This window comes from Neophocaena asiaeorientalis, unplaced genomic scaffold, assembly GCF_003031525.2.
Source record: "Neophocaena asiaeorientalis asiaeorientalis breed wild unplaced genomic scaffold, Neophocaena_asiaeorientalis_V1.1 scaffold59, whole genome shotgun sequence".
Classification (NCBI taxonomy): Eukaryota; Metazoa; Chordata; class Mammalia; order Artiodactyla; family Phocoenidae; genus Neophocaena; species Neophocaena asiaeorientalis.
Window position 1 is genome coordinate 10,397,053 of NW_020174268.1, and position 14,134 is coordinate 10,411,186.

General features: G+C 37.6%; 1 protein-coding gene across 1 annotated transcript in view; it reads right to left on the reverse strand.

Moving 5' to 3' along the window:
• Nucleotides 1-14,134, reverse strand: part of FREM2 (FRAS1 related extracellular matrix 2) — a 149,199-nt gene that overhangs the window by 36,145 nt on the left and 98,920 nt on the right. The window contains exons 7-8 of the mRNA XM_024755446.1: nt 2,508-2,657; nt 561-770 (exon numbers count right to left, since the gene is read on the reverse strand). Coding sequence (XP_024611214.1) covers nt 561-770; nt 2,508-2,657 — 360 coding nt within the window. The remainder of the gene's footprint in view (nt 1-560; nt 771-2,507; nt 2,658-14,134) is intronic.

Below are 14,134 nucleotides of genomic sequence, written 5' to 3' on the forward strand. Positions count from 1 at the left end.
TTCTTCTGAAGCTGTTTAATTCTATCAAAATAATCAGGATGAGAAAGTAAGACTTGGTCAGCTAAGGTATTATTATGGGTTGAACTGTGTCCCCTAATTCCCAGGTTGAAGTCCTAACACCCAGTACCTCAGAATGTGACCTTATGTGGAGATAGGGTCTTTACAGAACTAATCAAGTAAAAATGAGGTCATTAGGGTGGGCCCTAATTCAATATGACTGGTGTCCTTATATAAAAGGGAAATTTGGACACAGAGACACACATAGAAGCTGATGTAATGACACACAGGGGAAAAGATCGCCATCTACAAGACAAGAGAGAGGGCCGGAACAGATTCTTCTGTTGCATCCCTTAGAAGGAAGTAACCCTGCTGATATCTTGATCTTGGACTCCTAGCCTCCAGAACTGTCAGACAAGAAATTTCTGAGTCTGTAGTACTTTGTTATGGCAGCCCTAGCAAACTAATATGGGTATATAAACCCTAGTTTATCATTTTACTTAACATTTATATAAAGTCTACCTTATCGTTTTACTTATCTTCATAAATTAATAAACACTCACAATCTGAGACAGAATCATTTATGGCCACCGTGGCTTTGCTGGGATCACCAAGGGCAGCATTCATAGGCATTCGAAGCACAAGTTCAAATTTCTCAATTCCCTCCAGCACCGGTTGTCCAAGATCATCCAGAATGATAACACGAACAGTCTGCATGTTGACTCCAGGTGCAAAATCTAAATTACGACTGATTCCCACATAGTCTGTTCCAGCTATGACAGTAACAGAAGAATTTTTCAGTTGGGGACTAACTCAATGTAAACAAAATTATGAGAAGCAAACTGTGTAGATATATTTATAATCCTTTTTAAAATATATAGACTAGCATACCGTTACAGAAAATACATTTAATGAAATGCAAAAGATTAGTATCTAACCTTTTGGTTATTGAGATGGTAGATCAAAGATCAGGTTCTGAACTTTGTCTTATCTATGTCTAACAAGTTATTTTACCTTTAGTTATTTTAGCTTTCTTATAGTTTTTTTTCATCTATTTTGGAATTCTCAAATAGAACTAGTAAAAATCAGGTCTAAAAACAACCAGCATATCAATCAAGTATTTGATTATCATAAATTATATATGAAATATAAATATTGAAATTTTGTTATCATTAGTTAAATATCCAAATCTATTTTCAGAAGCTACTACAGAACTTTAGGTGTGTGACTGCCTGCTGGTTAAAACAACACATTTCAGATACAAGCTTTTGTCTGACATGCTTCACCCACACCTGCCCCAGAGACATATTTGGTTTTTGGCTTACTATTTTTCAGACTGTGGGGCGCATACTAGTGTTGACATCTCCATTTATGTTCTAAAGTAGTTAAAAAAACAAAACTTTCTCTTAATCTTTAGGCACTACATCCATAAAGACTGGAAATAGGGCAGAGTGTTCAGTATTATTTCTTCCTTGTTTTCATACCTTCTGCTCTTCTAACTCTCATTTTGTACCTTGTTTTCATACCTTCTGCTCTTCTAACTCTCATTTTGTATCTGTTTACCTCTGAATATGCAACTATATTTGAGTATGTGTCTTTAATTCATTTTTAAAAGTCTCTGTATCTGAATCTCACTGTGGTTCTTTCTGTGGTTTTCTTTTCCTCTTCTTCTTCACCTTTATTCTCATCTCTTTCTTTGACTTGAATTTTCTCTAAAGAAATGACTAATTTGGCTAAACAAATGTTTACTGGACACCGGCTACATGCAAAACACTATGCTGGTTCTATGACATTTAAGAAGTGAAAACTTAAGGGTGACATAAAATGGGATGAATGATATGGGTGATGAATGTGTGATGTGTGTATGATGTACGTGTGTGGGCATGTGTAAGAGATAAGTTTGTACTGCTGGTCATTTAGATGGGACAAAAAAGGAAATGTCTTATCTTATGCTTGTCCTAGCTTTATGATAAACTTTTAGCAGATGTAGATTCCAGAATAAAAGGCAAGCATGTGTCGGCTAGGACAGCTTGTATAATGAAGTGTAGGAAAAGCCTCTGGGTCCCAAGTATTTATGGGGACATTTGTTTAAAATGAGGAAGGAGCCAAGCTAGAGATACAAACCTGCATGATACTTAAATGCCACTAGATTTCTCTGAGGGTGGCCTTCACGATTATTCTAGTTGCGCATATGACGTCATAATATTCAACGATGGTAGATTTCCCAAGTATCGAGAACCAATTCATGCAAATAAAGGCATTCAAATGTAGAGTCTTTGACTTATATGTTTATAACTCAGCTTTTGATTTGTGGCCCTTTAGATGTATTTTCTCACAATAGTAAATAGAGCCTAGATTTGCCAACTATACAGTAATAATTTCAGAAAAAATTACATTCAACCAGACTGCTTAAACAGAAGTGAATGAAGTATTTGGGCTTTAAGGTATTTCATCATGGCAAGTGGAAAACTGTTGAATACTCAAAAGAGTTGCTGTAGGAAACTGCTCACCATCAGCAGAGGGAGGGTCTGTCTTCTGAGACCTCACGGTGACGCTAGAAGCCTGGGACAGGTCAGTGCCGGCTCTCCACACCCGCACGTCCACAGAGCCTATGCTCTCGTCCACAGGGTACTCGACATCACCAAAGTAGAGGATGGGTTCTGTTAAGAAGGAAACAGAAACCATTTCTGTTACGTTTACTTTTCCACATCAAACTGTACAATGAAATTCCAAAGAACAGTTCGTTTCATCTTATCGACTTCCTTATACCATCATTTTTTTTTCCTTTTAGCAAGATAACATCTCTTTAATCTCTAGACTTACACAGTTTTCAGATCAAAATGCCTCAAACAAAAATACATATGGTAAAGTGTCTAATGGAACTTTTTTTTATTGCTTATTTTTGTTGTTGTTGTTTTGCTGTGTTTTGTTTTGGCGGCGCTGCACGGCTTGTGGTATCTTAGTTCCCTGAACAGGGACTGAACCCCCACCACGGCAGTGGAAGCACCGAGTGGACCACCGGGGAATTCCCTCTAATGGAGCGTCCTTATCTTGAGGCACGTGAGTTACTTTGTCCCCTGTATGTGGGGTTATAAATGGCTTCTAAATGTACTTCCTAAAAGTTTAGCTGGTAAAGTAGCTGCAAAATGAAACAAAACACATAAAGCTGAAATTTTATGAATTTGGCCCGACGGCTCATTTTCCTGTCTCCTACCGCGTCATCACTCTGGAGACTATTTGCATAACGACATCTTCTAGTCCATCAGTCCACTGTCTTTGGGCCTCTTATAACCCCTAGAGAGTTAGCCCCTATTGGCATATCTAGACTTTTAAAAATGAATTAAAGACACATACTCAAATAGACTACATACGATTGGCATAACTAGAATATATATGATTATGAGTCCTGAAGACTTTAGGACATGATAGTAGGTTACCTATAGGGTTTCGGGGGTACTGTATACTGAGGTTCCACTAGAGAAATAATCTCATACCAAGGGGCTTACTTTTTTTTTTTTTTTGCGGTACGCAGGCCTCTCACTGTTGTGGCCTCTCCCGCCGCGGAGCACAGGCTCCGGACGTGCAGGCTCAGCGGCCATGGCTCACGGGCCCAGCCGCTCTGCGGCATGTGGGATCTTCCCGGACCGGGGCACGAACCCATGTCCCCTGCATCGGCAGGCGGACTCTCAACCGCTGCGCCACCAGGGAAGCCCTTACATTTGTTTTAAACGTGTATGAAAATCATGTGACTTAGGCCATTAAAACAGGACACACACTTTGGAGACTTTGTATTTTTCTCCAGTATTGGCGATGAATTGATCTAACCATCATTCCCTGTCTGATTCTACCCGTGACCAGCAGTTTACCTCGTGAGACAGCTGCCAGAGTCTGAGGGATAGCAGTTAGCTGACTAATGAAGAAACCTGGGAGACGATCTGTGAGCTTTTAAAAAAAATCCCCAAAACTTATTTTGAAATATTTATAGGCTTGTGGGAAATTGCAGAAATAGTAAATGGAGTGTATACTTTCCCTATTGTGAGCTTATCAACAAAGATAAATTAATTGAGTATATTCATGTGATAAGGCAAATAGTCCTTTGACTTGAGACATTTTAGTCATCTGTGTGTGGTTTTACAAGACTCCAGAGATCTAAGTCTAAAAGGTTATGCAACTCACATCAATGTTCCCTAAAACACAAGGTCATTCAAGAGGCGACTATCACGTTTCAGAGCATTTAACTGAATTACCAAACACAAAAATGAAACAAAACCCTACAATTATGGCTTACAACCACAGGAAACCCATTCTGTGCACTGCTCGAGTAAGGATTCTTTATTTTCCTTCCCCCAAATAAATTATCTTTATTGAAACTGGAAAGTTGTGTTTTCTTTGTTTCTTCATTTGCGAGCATGATAAAAAGCACAGAGCTCCCTGAACTCTTGAATAATACAAAACCAACCTTGGAAATTTTGCCTGCATGTTTTGGTTCACGGGGTGATAAATCTGCCTACAGGATACTTTCACCTTCTCATCCCTTCAGCCTGGACAGTGCTAGGGCCTGTGAGTGGATGTACACAGATGAAGGTATTATCTTATTAACTTCAGCCAAGGTGGACCTCAAAAACAAGCCAATAAATTCCTGACATTTCTCACGCTGAGTAGGGGGCAAAGGTGAAGACAAAACGCTGAAAATGCTTATCGTGACCAGATGACCACACCAAGCACATCTGTGTGTCTTTCAAAAGGCTTTTGTGATTATTGCAGAGGCCTGATCATCTGCATCCAGTGAGTGACCTAAGGCTCTTCACATTCCTGGCAAACCACATCATTGTACAGATTAGATTTGAGTTATGGAAGATATCTGTGAAATGCAGTAAGGGAGACCCCTCCCGTATTCCCGTCTCTCTACTCCTCCCAGATACATACTAGAGGTGGAACAGACTAAAATCATGTGAGTGAATACGACCGTTAATCACCAAATGGGCTACGCAGAGACCAAATTTTGTTCTGCAAGTGTGTGTTCAGACTCACTCCGTCAACTGTAGATCGAGTGTTTTGATGTTATAGCATAACGTGCCGTTCATATAAGAAAAAAAAGAGTTCTATGTATTCAATAGCTGAAAATGTTTTATCCAAGTTGTCATTAAGAGTGAAGAGTAATGATAATAGTTACCACGTGTAGAACATTTATTATGTGTCTGACATATGTGCTTTGTGTGTGTGTGTGAGAGAGAGAGAGAGAGAGAGAGAACGAGAGAGAAGAAGGGAGAGAGAGACAGAGGTGGGAGGTCACAGCACATGTAACAATGCAATAAATAATAAGATTTATGTGAACGATGCAAACAATATATCGTATCGCCATTGTATAGTGTGTGGTTACCTCCAGCAGAAAGAAAGAGGAGGAATGGAAAAAGGGTTTTACTCCTAAACCTCTCAATTTTACCACTGCAGCTAACAGAACGCATTAGGAAAGATATTTTTCTCCTTAAGATTGATTTTTTTTGCCTACCTGTAGATTTAAGTTATTTATGCTCTTTCTCTCCCTCTCTGTGCTCTATTCATGATCACTGGAAAATTAGTCTATTAATCAATTGCAGTCACTGCAATTAAAGGGACTCTGATGACATTAAAACACATGTGAATAGTTTTTATTCATTCTCCTTAACTGCCTAGTTTCCTACATCATGAATAAAAAGAAATGGTGGCATTAGCACCTCTGTATCTTTTCGGTGTGGTTGAAGGAGAACTGAAAAGAATCATCATTATTGTTATTTCAATTTCTCAATACCTTGTCATAAGTCTCTAAAACTTAAATATTATTTATAATTATTACCATTTGTACAGAATCTTATGTAATGTGAACGACTTAAAAATCCTTCAAGCAGTGGGTTGAGGTATAGGTAATTGCTCAAGGTAATTGGCAAGAGTTTCCTTGAACATTTTAATGTGGAAGTAATAAACTAGTGAAAGGAAAAGAAAGATATATGGATGAAACTGTCAACAGTTAAAGGATACCTAGGTGAAATTCAGAAGAATTGCTTGTTCTTGCAAATTATTATTATTTATGAATAAGATTTTAACTCACCTCTCTTTGGTAAGTTGCTTATTTGTTTGTTTTTATCTAGGAGCTTGGTTTCTCTTAAAAGTTAAGTAAACTGTAGACCTCTGTCTATTAGTTTTGTAAATATCCATATTACAACTTCAAGTAGATCAGAAAGAAAAAAACCTATTTAATTGTGTAATCAGATCTTAAATACACACCGTGCCTTGTAAGTTCACAATCTTAATAGAGAAAACAGTCAGTGGCTGGTATTACTACCTGGAATGAGAAAATATCAAATAAAGTCATGTAGCCCACACCCACAAAACACCATAAAACAGTCATTCGTCACCACTCCACCAACCACAGGTGACACGGCAGAACGCACGTTTATTCCCCCAGCGGAGAAAAGATAAGTTATATACAAACAGTGTGAGGGAAGCACAAGGGAGGTTTTTAAATTGGCCACGTGATATAGTGTGACATTCTCAAGGGAAGCCAAACTCTACTCTCTGTATCCTTTGTGGTGTTAACACCTTTAAAGAAAGGGCACAGATCAAGGCATTGCCTACAGAAGAGTCTGTTTTAGTTCATTAAACATTAATATGCTTTTCAAGGTTGGGAATACTTTCAATACAAACAACACAGATAGGATCATGTCTATTTCTTGCAAACATAGTTGACGAGGAGGCTTGGCAAGCCGTACAACACACACACCTGCAATGAAGACAAAGGGAAAATCATTTAAGTTTTTCCCCACAGGGAAAAAGTGAACTTTTTTCCTTTGCTGAGTCTGTGGTGTCTCGATTGATGTTTACAATTACTTTGTGTCTCATGAGATGAAAGGAAGAGGTGCCAGTAGTAATTGCTATCTGGAGCCAAATCTTATTTACTCACGTGTAGCTGGAACATTGGTCAAGTAGGCTTTGTAGCTCTAAGATGTTTGCTTAGAATTGAAAAAAAACAAAAAAACAAAAAAACTTCTACGCCATCTTTTGGTTCAGGGCTGAAAATAATACAAAGGAACTTTCCTAAATGATTTCCAATTCAGATCTCTTCTGAGTTTTGGACCTTGATAACTGGCTGCCTACACAACGCCATGCTGTGGGCACCTCAAGGTAAACTCTCAAACAGAGGCAGTAGAGTCACCACCACTGCCCACCCCCTGGTTTCTCTCTATGTCACTGTCACTACCTTAGATGCAGCCAGCATCACCTGACATTGAACTCTCCCAACAGCAACTTAGCTAGGCTCTTAACCAGAGGCCATCCCCCAAAGCAAATCTCATCATGGCAATCCCTTTGCTGAAAGCCTTTCAATGTTTCAACGCTCTTAGGGCTGCTAACAGACTTTAACATTGGTTAAAAACACTGGTTTGTAAAACACTAAACATTTGGTCTCAGTTTGCCTTTTAAATCTCATTTTGGCCTCTTTTCTACCCCAAAATCCAGTGTCTTGAATGTCTTAAATGTGGCACTCCCAGTCTTTGCTATGCCATTGCCATTGCTTTGAACACTCTTCCCTCCTCACAGGATAACTCCGGTTTCAGATTTTTTTTTATTTTTATTTTTTAGACGCACCACGCGGCTTGTGGGATCTTAGTTCCCTGACCAGGGATGGAACCCAGACTCCCTGCAATGGAAGCGCGGAGTCCTAAACCACTGGACACCAGGGAATTCGGGTTTCAGTAGAAGTCACTTGTGCTGGGGAGTACCCTGTCTTCCCTCGTCAACCCCGCCCCCTCCCCAGTCACCTCAGGCTTGTATCCCTCACTGTCTCTGAGCTCTCTAAGGGGAGGAATTAAGCCTCCTTTACTCACTGATGTTTTCCTAACACTTAGTGTAATCAATGTCTGGCCATAGGTGCTCAATTAACGTTTGCGGAGGTAATGAACCTCGTGTAAAACAGGATCACTGATTTGCCAGAGCAAATGAATAAATACGTCTTTGTGGTGGTGGCTGAGTTAGAAGACAACCGTCCTTAGCATCAGGCAGTGGGAGTTACAAAGCCTCAGGAGGATGAAGTGCTCCTCTTTGCAGTAAAATGACTGTGGAGGGCTGACCTTTGAATCTGGAGCAGGTCCACAGGGGCAAGGGAAGCCCACCACCATGAACTCCAAGAGAAGGGTTTTTTTTTTACTTTCACTTTTTAAATACTTTGCCTCCAGGCATTTCCAAGTTGGATGTGCATTAGGATCTGCCAAGGAGATTTAAAGATACAGATGCTCGCTCTCACCTCCAATTTATCGAATCATAATTTCCAATGGGTTCCCCCAGGCACCAGTGTTTTCTCTTTTTCTTTCTTTCCTTCCTTCCTTTCTTTTCTTTCTTTCTCTCTCTCTCTTTCTTTCTTCCTTTCTTTTTCTTTCCTTTCTTCCTTCCTTTCTTTCTTCTTTTCTTTCTTTCTTTCTTCCTTCCTCTCCTCCTTTCTTTCCTTTTTTAAGCTGACTATATTTTTTAGAGTAGTTTTCAGTTCAGAATTGTTTTCAGAGCAAAACTGAGCAGAAGGTACAGAGATCTACCATATACTCCCAGCCCCACCCATGTATCTCACCAGTGCTTTTGAAAACCTCTACAGGTCTCAGCAACCTTCAGGTTGTTTTAGCTCATGTCAGTGTCTTTAGCAAATAATAAGTAATGGTTAGATACCACACTAATTGTTTTGATTTCAGTATCTTACTTCATCCTTACAGCCACCCTATGAGGTACGTACTATATTAGTCTTCTTTTCACAGATAAGGAAACTAAGGATTAAGAGATTTGCCCAAAGTCACACATCAGGGAAATGGTGCATTAGGATCCATGCCTAGGTAAAGTGTGTACCCTTAACTAAGCTAACTAACCTTAACTAAGGCAACCATAATACAAAAGGTTGTCACAAGATTTTAATGAACATAATTTCTACCCTGAATTCAATGTATGTAGGTTTATCATATAGAAATGCTAACATAAGTGTACAAAGATACATACACAAGTATGTTGTACTTCATTTGTACTAAGGCACAATTGAAAACAAGCCCAAAATCCCTCAGAAGGGGACTGGTTGAATTACAGTTCATTCAGAAAATGAAAGACCAGGCTATGAAGTTGATTTTTTTTTCTTTCCTTTTTTTAAGGTAGAAAATCTAGTGAAGACATTGACATCTGGTTAAAGACAGTTTTGTGATTTTACACCCTCTACTTGGCTTCCTCAGCAGCAATGATAGATTAAAAATTAAAGATAGCATGCCATTTCTTTTTGGTAGCTTTGAAGACTTTCCCTTTATCATTATTATACTTGATAAGGAAAGGGAGAGCTATGCTCAAAACAAGATAAGCATCTCTGTGAACTAAGAACGTAACAGAACAACAGGACATCATAGCGGTGAGTGGAGCGCAAAGCGAATGGTTCTGCTGGCCTATTAAGTCTGCACAAAGGCTGTGAATCAACACTGGAGCCATAGAAACCAGAGGAAAATGGAACTCAAGAGTGAGGGCAAAATAAACATATTTTCAGCCATTAAAGACGAAGAGGTTTTCTTACCTATAGATGCACACTGAGAAAGTGCTAAAAGCACAGAAGAAAAGTAAAATCAAATGGAGGAACTGGATGCAAGACACTTTGCTGAGCAAATCAATAAAATATGCTGGTAAATCCAACTATTGACTGCAAGCATAAACAATCATCGTAATTGATATTCTCAACTTGATGCTGAAACTGAAACTTGAGACAACAGAGAGGAAGTTATAAACAGATGAATTCAGTGGGTGTCTAGACTCTTCCATGTCCTTGTCTTTTTCAAGAGAGTAAACTTTGTTAGGCAGATAGTAAAGTATCTTCATGAAAATTATGAGTTGCCACCAAAAGGACAGAAACCAGTAGAAAATAAAGATCACAAAGGATACGGAAAACTTTCTTGGCATAACAAGAAGCTGTGAAGGAGGGAAAAAAATAAAGGAAAAATCCATATGCAGAAACCCCAAATTAAAAGCCCAAGTATATTGCCATAACTAGAATAAGGCAAACGGCTTAACTTTCCTTATTTAAAACAGATGGGCTGGATTAAAAAACAAACAGACGTAAAAAAGTAGCTGTAAACAAAATTTGAGGAAAATATGAAAACTATAAGGATGTAGGAAAGCTACGTTAAGCCAACAGGAAAAAAGCAAGGCAGTGTAGTAACATTAACAACAGTCCAAATACAATTTAAAGCAAATTCATTAATACAGAGGAATTCCACACAATACAAAACAACAGCCAACCAAGATTATCTGACATTCCTGAATTTGTATTGAAATATATAAAGCAAAAACTGACGATTATAGGAAAATATTGATTAATCTACGATTATAGTGGGTTTTTTAAATCTTACCATGCTCAGAAAATGATAGATGAGGCAAAATAATTTAGTAGGAATATTAAAAAATATCGCAACATAACCTTTGTCTACAGCATGTATGTATCCCTGACCCCCAAAACAAAAGATTGGTATCCGAAATAAATGACAACTTTTATAAATCTACAACAAAAATGTTAACAGCAAATAGAAAAATTGAAAAATTATATAAACGTTCAAAGCTCAGGAGAGAAAACTTTCACTGTTATATGTAAATAATCTTAAAATGAGATATTATTTAATATTCATAAGATTAGCAAAACCCAAATAGTTCAACAATGTGTGGAAACAGACATTCTCAGATGCTCTGGTAGAAAGGCAACTGATTCAATCACTTTGGAGAGATTTGGCAATATCTGGTAGAATTGAACTTGCACGTCCAGCATGACCCATCAATTCTATCTTTAGGTAATCACCCTAGAAAAGTTCCCTACATGTATATTCAGGAATATTTACAAATATGTTTAGTGCAACTCTATGTATACATACAAAACCCAATGTCAGTAGGGCAGCAGGGGAATGGATAATAACACTCATCTAAATTCATCAAAATAACCAGATCTTGAAAACACGATGCTGATTTAAAAAAAAAAAAAAAAAGCAAGTTGAAATAGATACTTATCCTGTTTGCGATCATTGCTACTTTGGAGGACCATGGTAGTTGAATGGTACTAGAAGGAAACTTATGTTTTATGTCTAGTGTTTGATTCCTTTAAAGGACCTGAGGCAACTAAGAAAAATGGAACACTGGTTAATTTTAGATAGAGCACACATTACGCTGTACAATCTTTGTACACTTCTGTAAAGAAAAAAAGAGTTTACATGATAGTTATAGAATGGTATGTATCAAATAATCCATGTTGTTCATACACATATTATTGACGCACAGAAAAATAAGAAAGAATATATAGCAAGTTGCTAACTGGTTATTTCTTAGAGATGGGATTATGAGGAAATTTTACCTCCCTTGCTGCACATTTCTTCCACACACTAATTTGCTATATATTTTACATTTTTTCCCCAAGTAGCATCTATTACGTTTGTAAATAGGAAGAAAAAAAATTAGATTAACTTCCTTCTATAAATAACATCTTGTAAAAAATTAGTTTTAAATAATTTTGACTGGGCCTTTCCCTACTTTTCTTTCAAAAAATGTGTAAACACACATTCTTAAGAAAGACCTAATATTTAGTCTCTAAAAAGCACTTTCAAAATTCTTGTTGAAAAAAGAAAGGTCAAATATATGTTTGAGTATATATCAGTTTAAAGGCATGTTTTGACATTTCTTTTCCTTGCCAACTATACTTTTCTCAGAAAGAATAAAGAAAAGTCAGGACATGTCTAAAATGCTTATAACTTAAGGACTGAATCTTCCCAAGATTTCAGCTGAGAATATGTGGTGAGCCTTTCTCCAAAAAAGATACTGTAATCAGAGATTCTACTGTCAATCTAGTTTCACTCCAAAACTCTGATTTTGTCTTTTTCAGGGTCGATACAAGTTTAAAATAAAATTTAAATGTTAAGGTCATCAGAGTTTTCCACCATCCAGTAGCATTTGAAGAAGGCTTCCTGAATATTCTTTATTCAACAAATATTTCTGAGAACCCATCTCTAGGAGAGTGTTTTTAAAACTCTTTTTTGTTTCTATCCTATATGATATCACATCATATAAACAAGGGAGAGGAAGGAAAACTGGTTATATCTCTCTAACTGATTTCTCAACTCAATGGATTCAATTTACAATTTCCTAAACAGTATTCTTTGTAGCATCTAAAACTGAATGTAATGATAAGTACTAAGCAAATAAGAGATACCTTGCATATGTGAAAAAGACATTTACTATCTCATGAGTGGGATAGAAAAAGATCTGAAAACAACTTAAAAGCTCATCAATACGGACTTTTTAAAATATGTTACAGCCACCCTGTGGAATACTATGTAGCCATTAAAAAGAATCAGTAGGTTTATGACACAAAAAGTTTTGTGTCATACACTGTTATGTGAAATAACTATAACATAAAATACTATGCATAAAAAGATCAAGTAGAATAACAAACGTTAATTGAGTATTTTCAGTATGCCTGAATTGTTCTAAGTGCTCATAACCTTTTGAGGTAGGTATTATTATCATCTCCACTATACAGATAAGGAAACTGAAGCCCAGGAGTTCCAGATCAACAGCCAATAAGTGGAAAGGAAGTCAGACTGCCTCCCTCTAGAATATGTGCTCGTTGCCTCTTCACTATAACAATAATTACTTCTAATCAAAGTAAAAGAAAATGTGTGCATGTAATTGTGTGTACAGAAAAGCCACACATTGTACTTAAGTGACCTCAAGGGAGAGGTGTGGGTCTGAAGAGGGAGATAAGACTACTGCCATTTAGTTTATGTACTTCTCTATGGTGCTCATGTAATAATTTTGTAATGAAAGTATTAATACTAAGCAAGAATTAATCTGCATAACACACCTCCATTAAACATAACCTCAAAACAGTAGATTTAAGAAAAACATTTATTACAGAGTGGAAAGTCTCTTCTCTCTTGTTAAAATCTTTAAAACATTTTTTTACCCTTAACAGATTCTGGCGTCTTTACCAACTTGCTGCAGTATTTCTCAGTGGTGTGGATGAGTATCCTCTCTAGGGAACTGAGAAGTTATTGCACTTTCCAAAAAATCATTATCTAAGACTCTGCAAGGTCCTGCAAGCTTTGTGCCTTTCCATTTTCACATCTAACCTCCTCCCAGTTGACAGCCGTCAAGCAAGCCCTGCAGCTCATACTTCACGTGGCGCTTTTCACGCTGTATTCACATGACTCATTTACTCACTCATCTCCCTCATTAGACAGAGACCTCCCCAAAGGCGGAAATCAAGTACTACTGTCATCCATAAACTCCAATGAGAAGTGTGGAGCCTGACATACGAGGTCATAAAATAATGTGTGGAGACATAAGCTAAGACTGATACTGCTTCCCGTCTCTAATCCAAAGTAATCATCACTATGGCTCTAAAGCTCATCTTGTGAAAACACGCCAATTACTATTAAAGCTAGTGCAAGAGTAATATTATGATGTAATAGCTACTTTTACTGAGTGTCTGCCTCTGCAGGTCACATCAGAATCTCTAGAATCTTTGTTATATTACCTATCGTGCTCCCAACACAGACTTATAAGGTCATTATTTTTATCTGCTGTTTACAAAAAAGAAATTGAAACTTAGAGAGATTAAATAATTATCTCAAGGTCACACAGCTCATATATAGTGGAAGCAGGATTCAAATGTAAGTTTCTAAGACTGCAAAATCTGTGCTTTTTTTATTATGTAGTACTTTCTCTGAAAATGATTAAAAAATGGAAAAATGAGCATTTTTAGAATATTTTTCTTTAAAGAAGTGTAATGAGAGTCTGTAAAGACAGAGACACAATATTCCATGTAAGAGAAAAATTAGAATATGTTATAGATCAGTATTCCTCAGTTGTGAAGGTAAATTTCTTCATTAAAAAAACAAGAGCAGGGCTTCCCTGGTGGCACAGTGGTTGAGAGTCCGCCTGCCAATGCAGGGGACACGGGTTCGTGCCCCGGTCCGGGAGGATCCCACGTGCCGCGGAGCGGCTGGGCCCGTGAGCCATGGCCGCTGAGTCTGCGCGAGAGGCCGCAGGGGTGAGAGGCCCGCGTACCACAAAAAAAAAAAAAAAAAAAAAAAAAAATAAAAATAACCCCTTA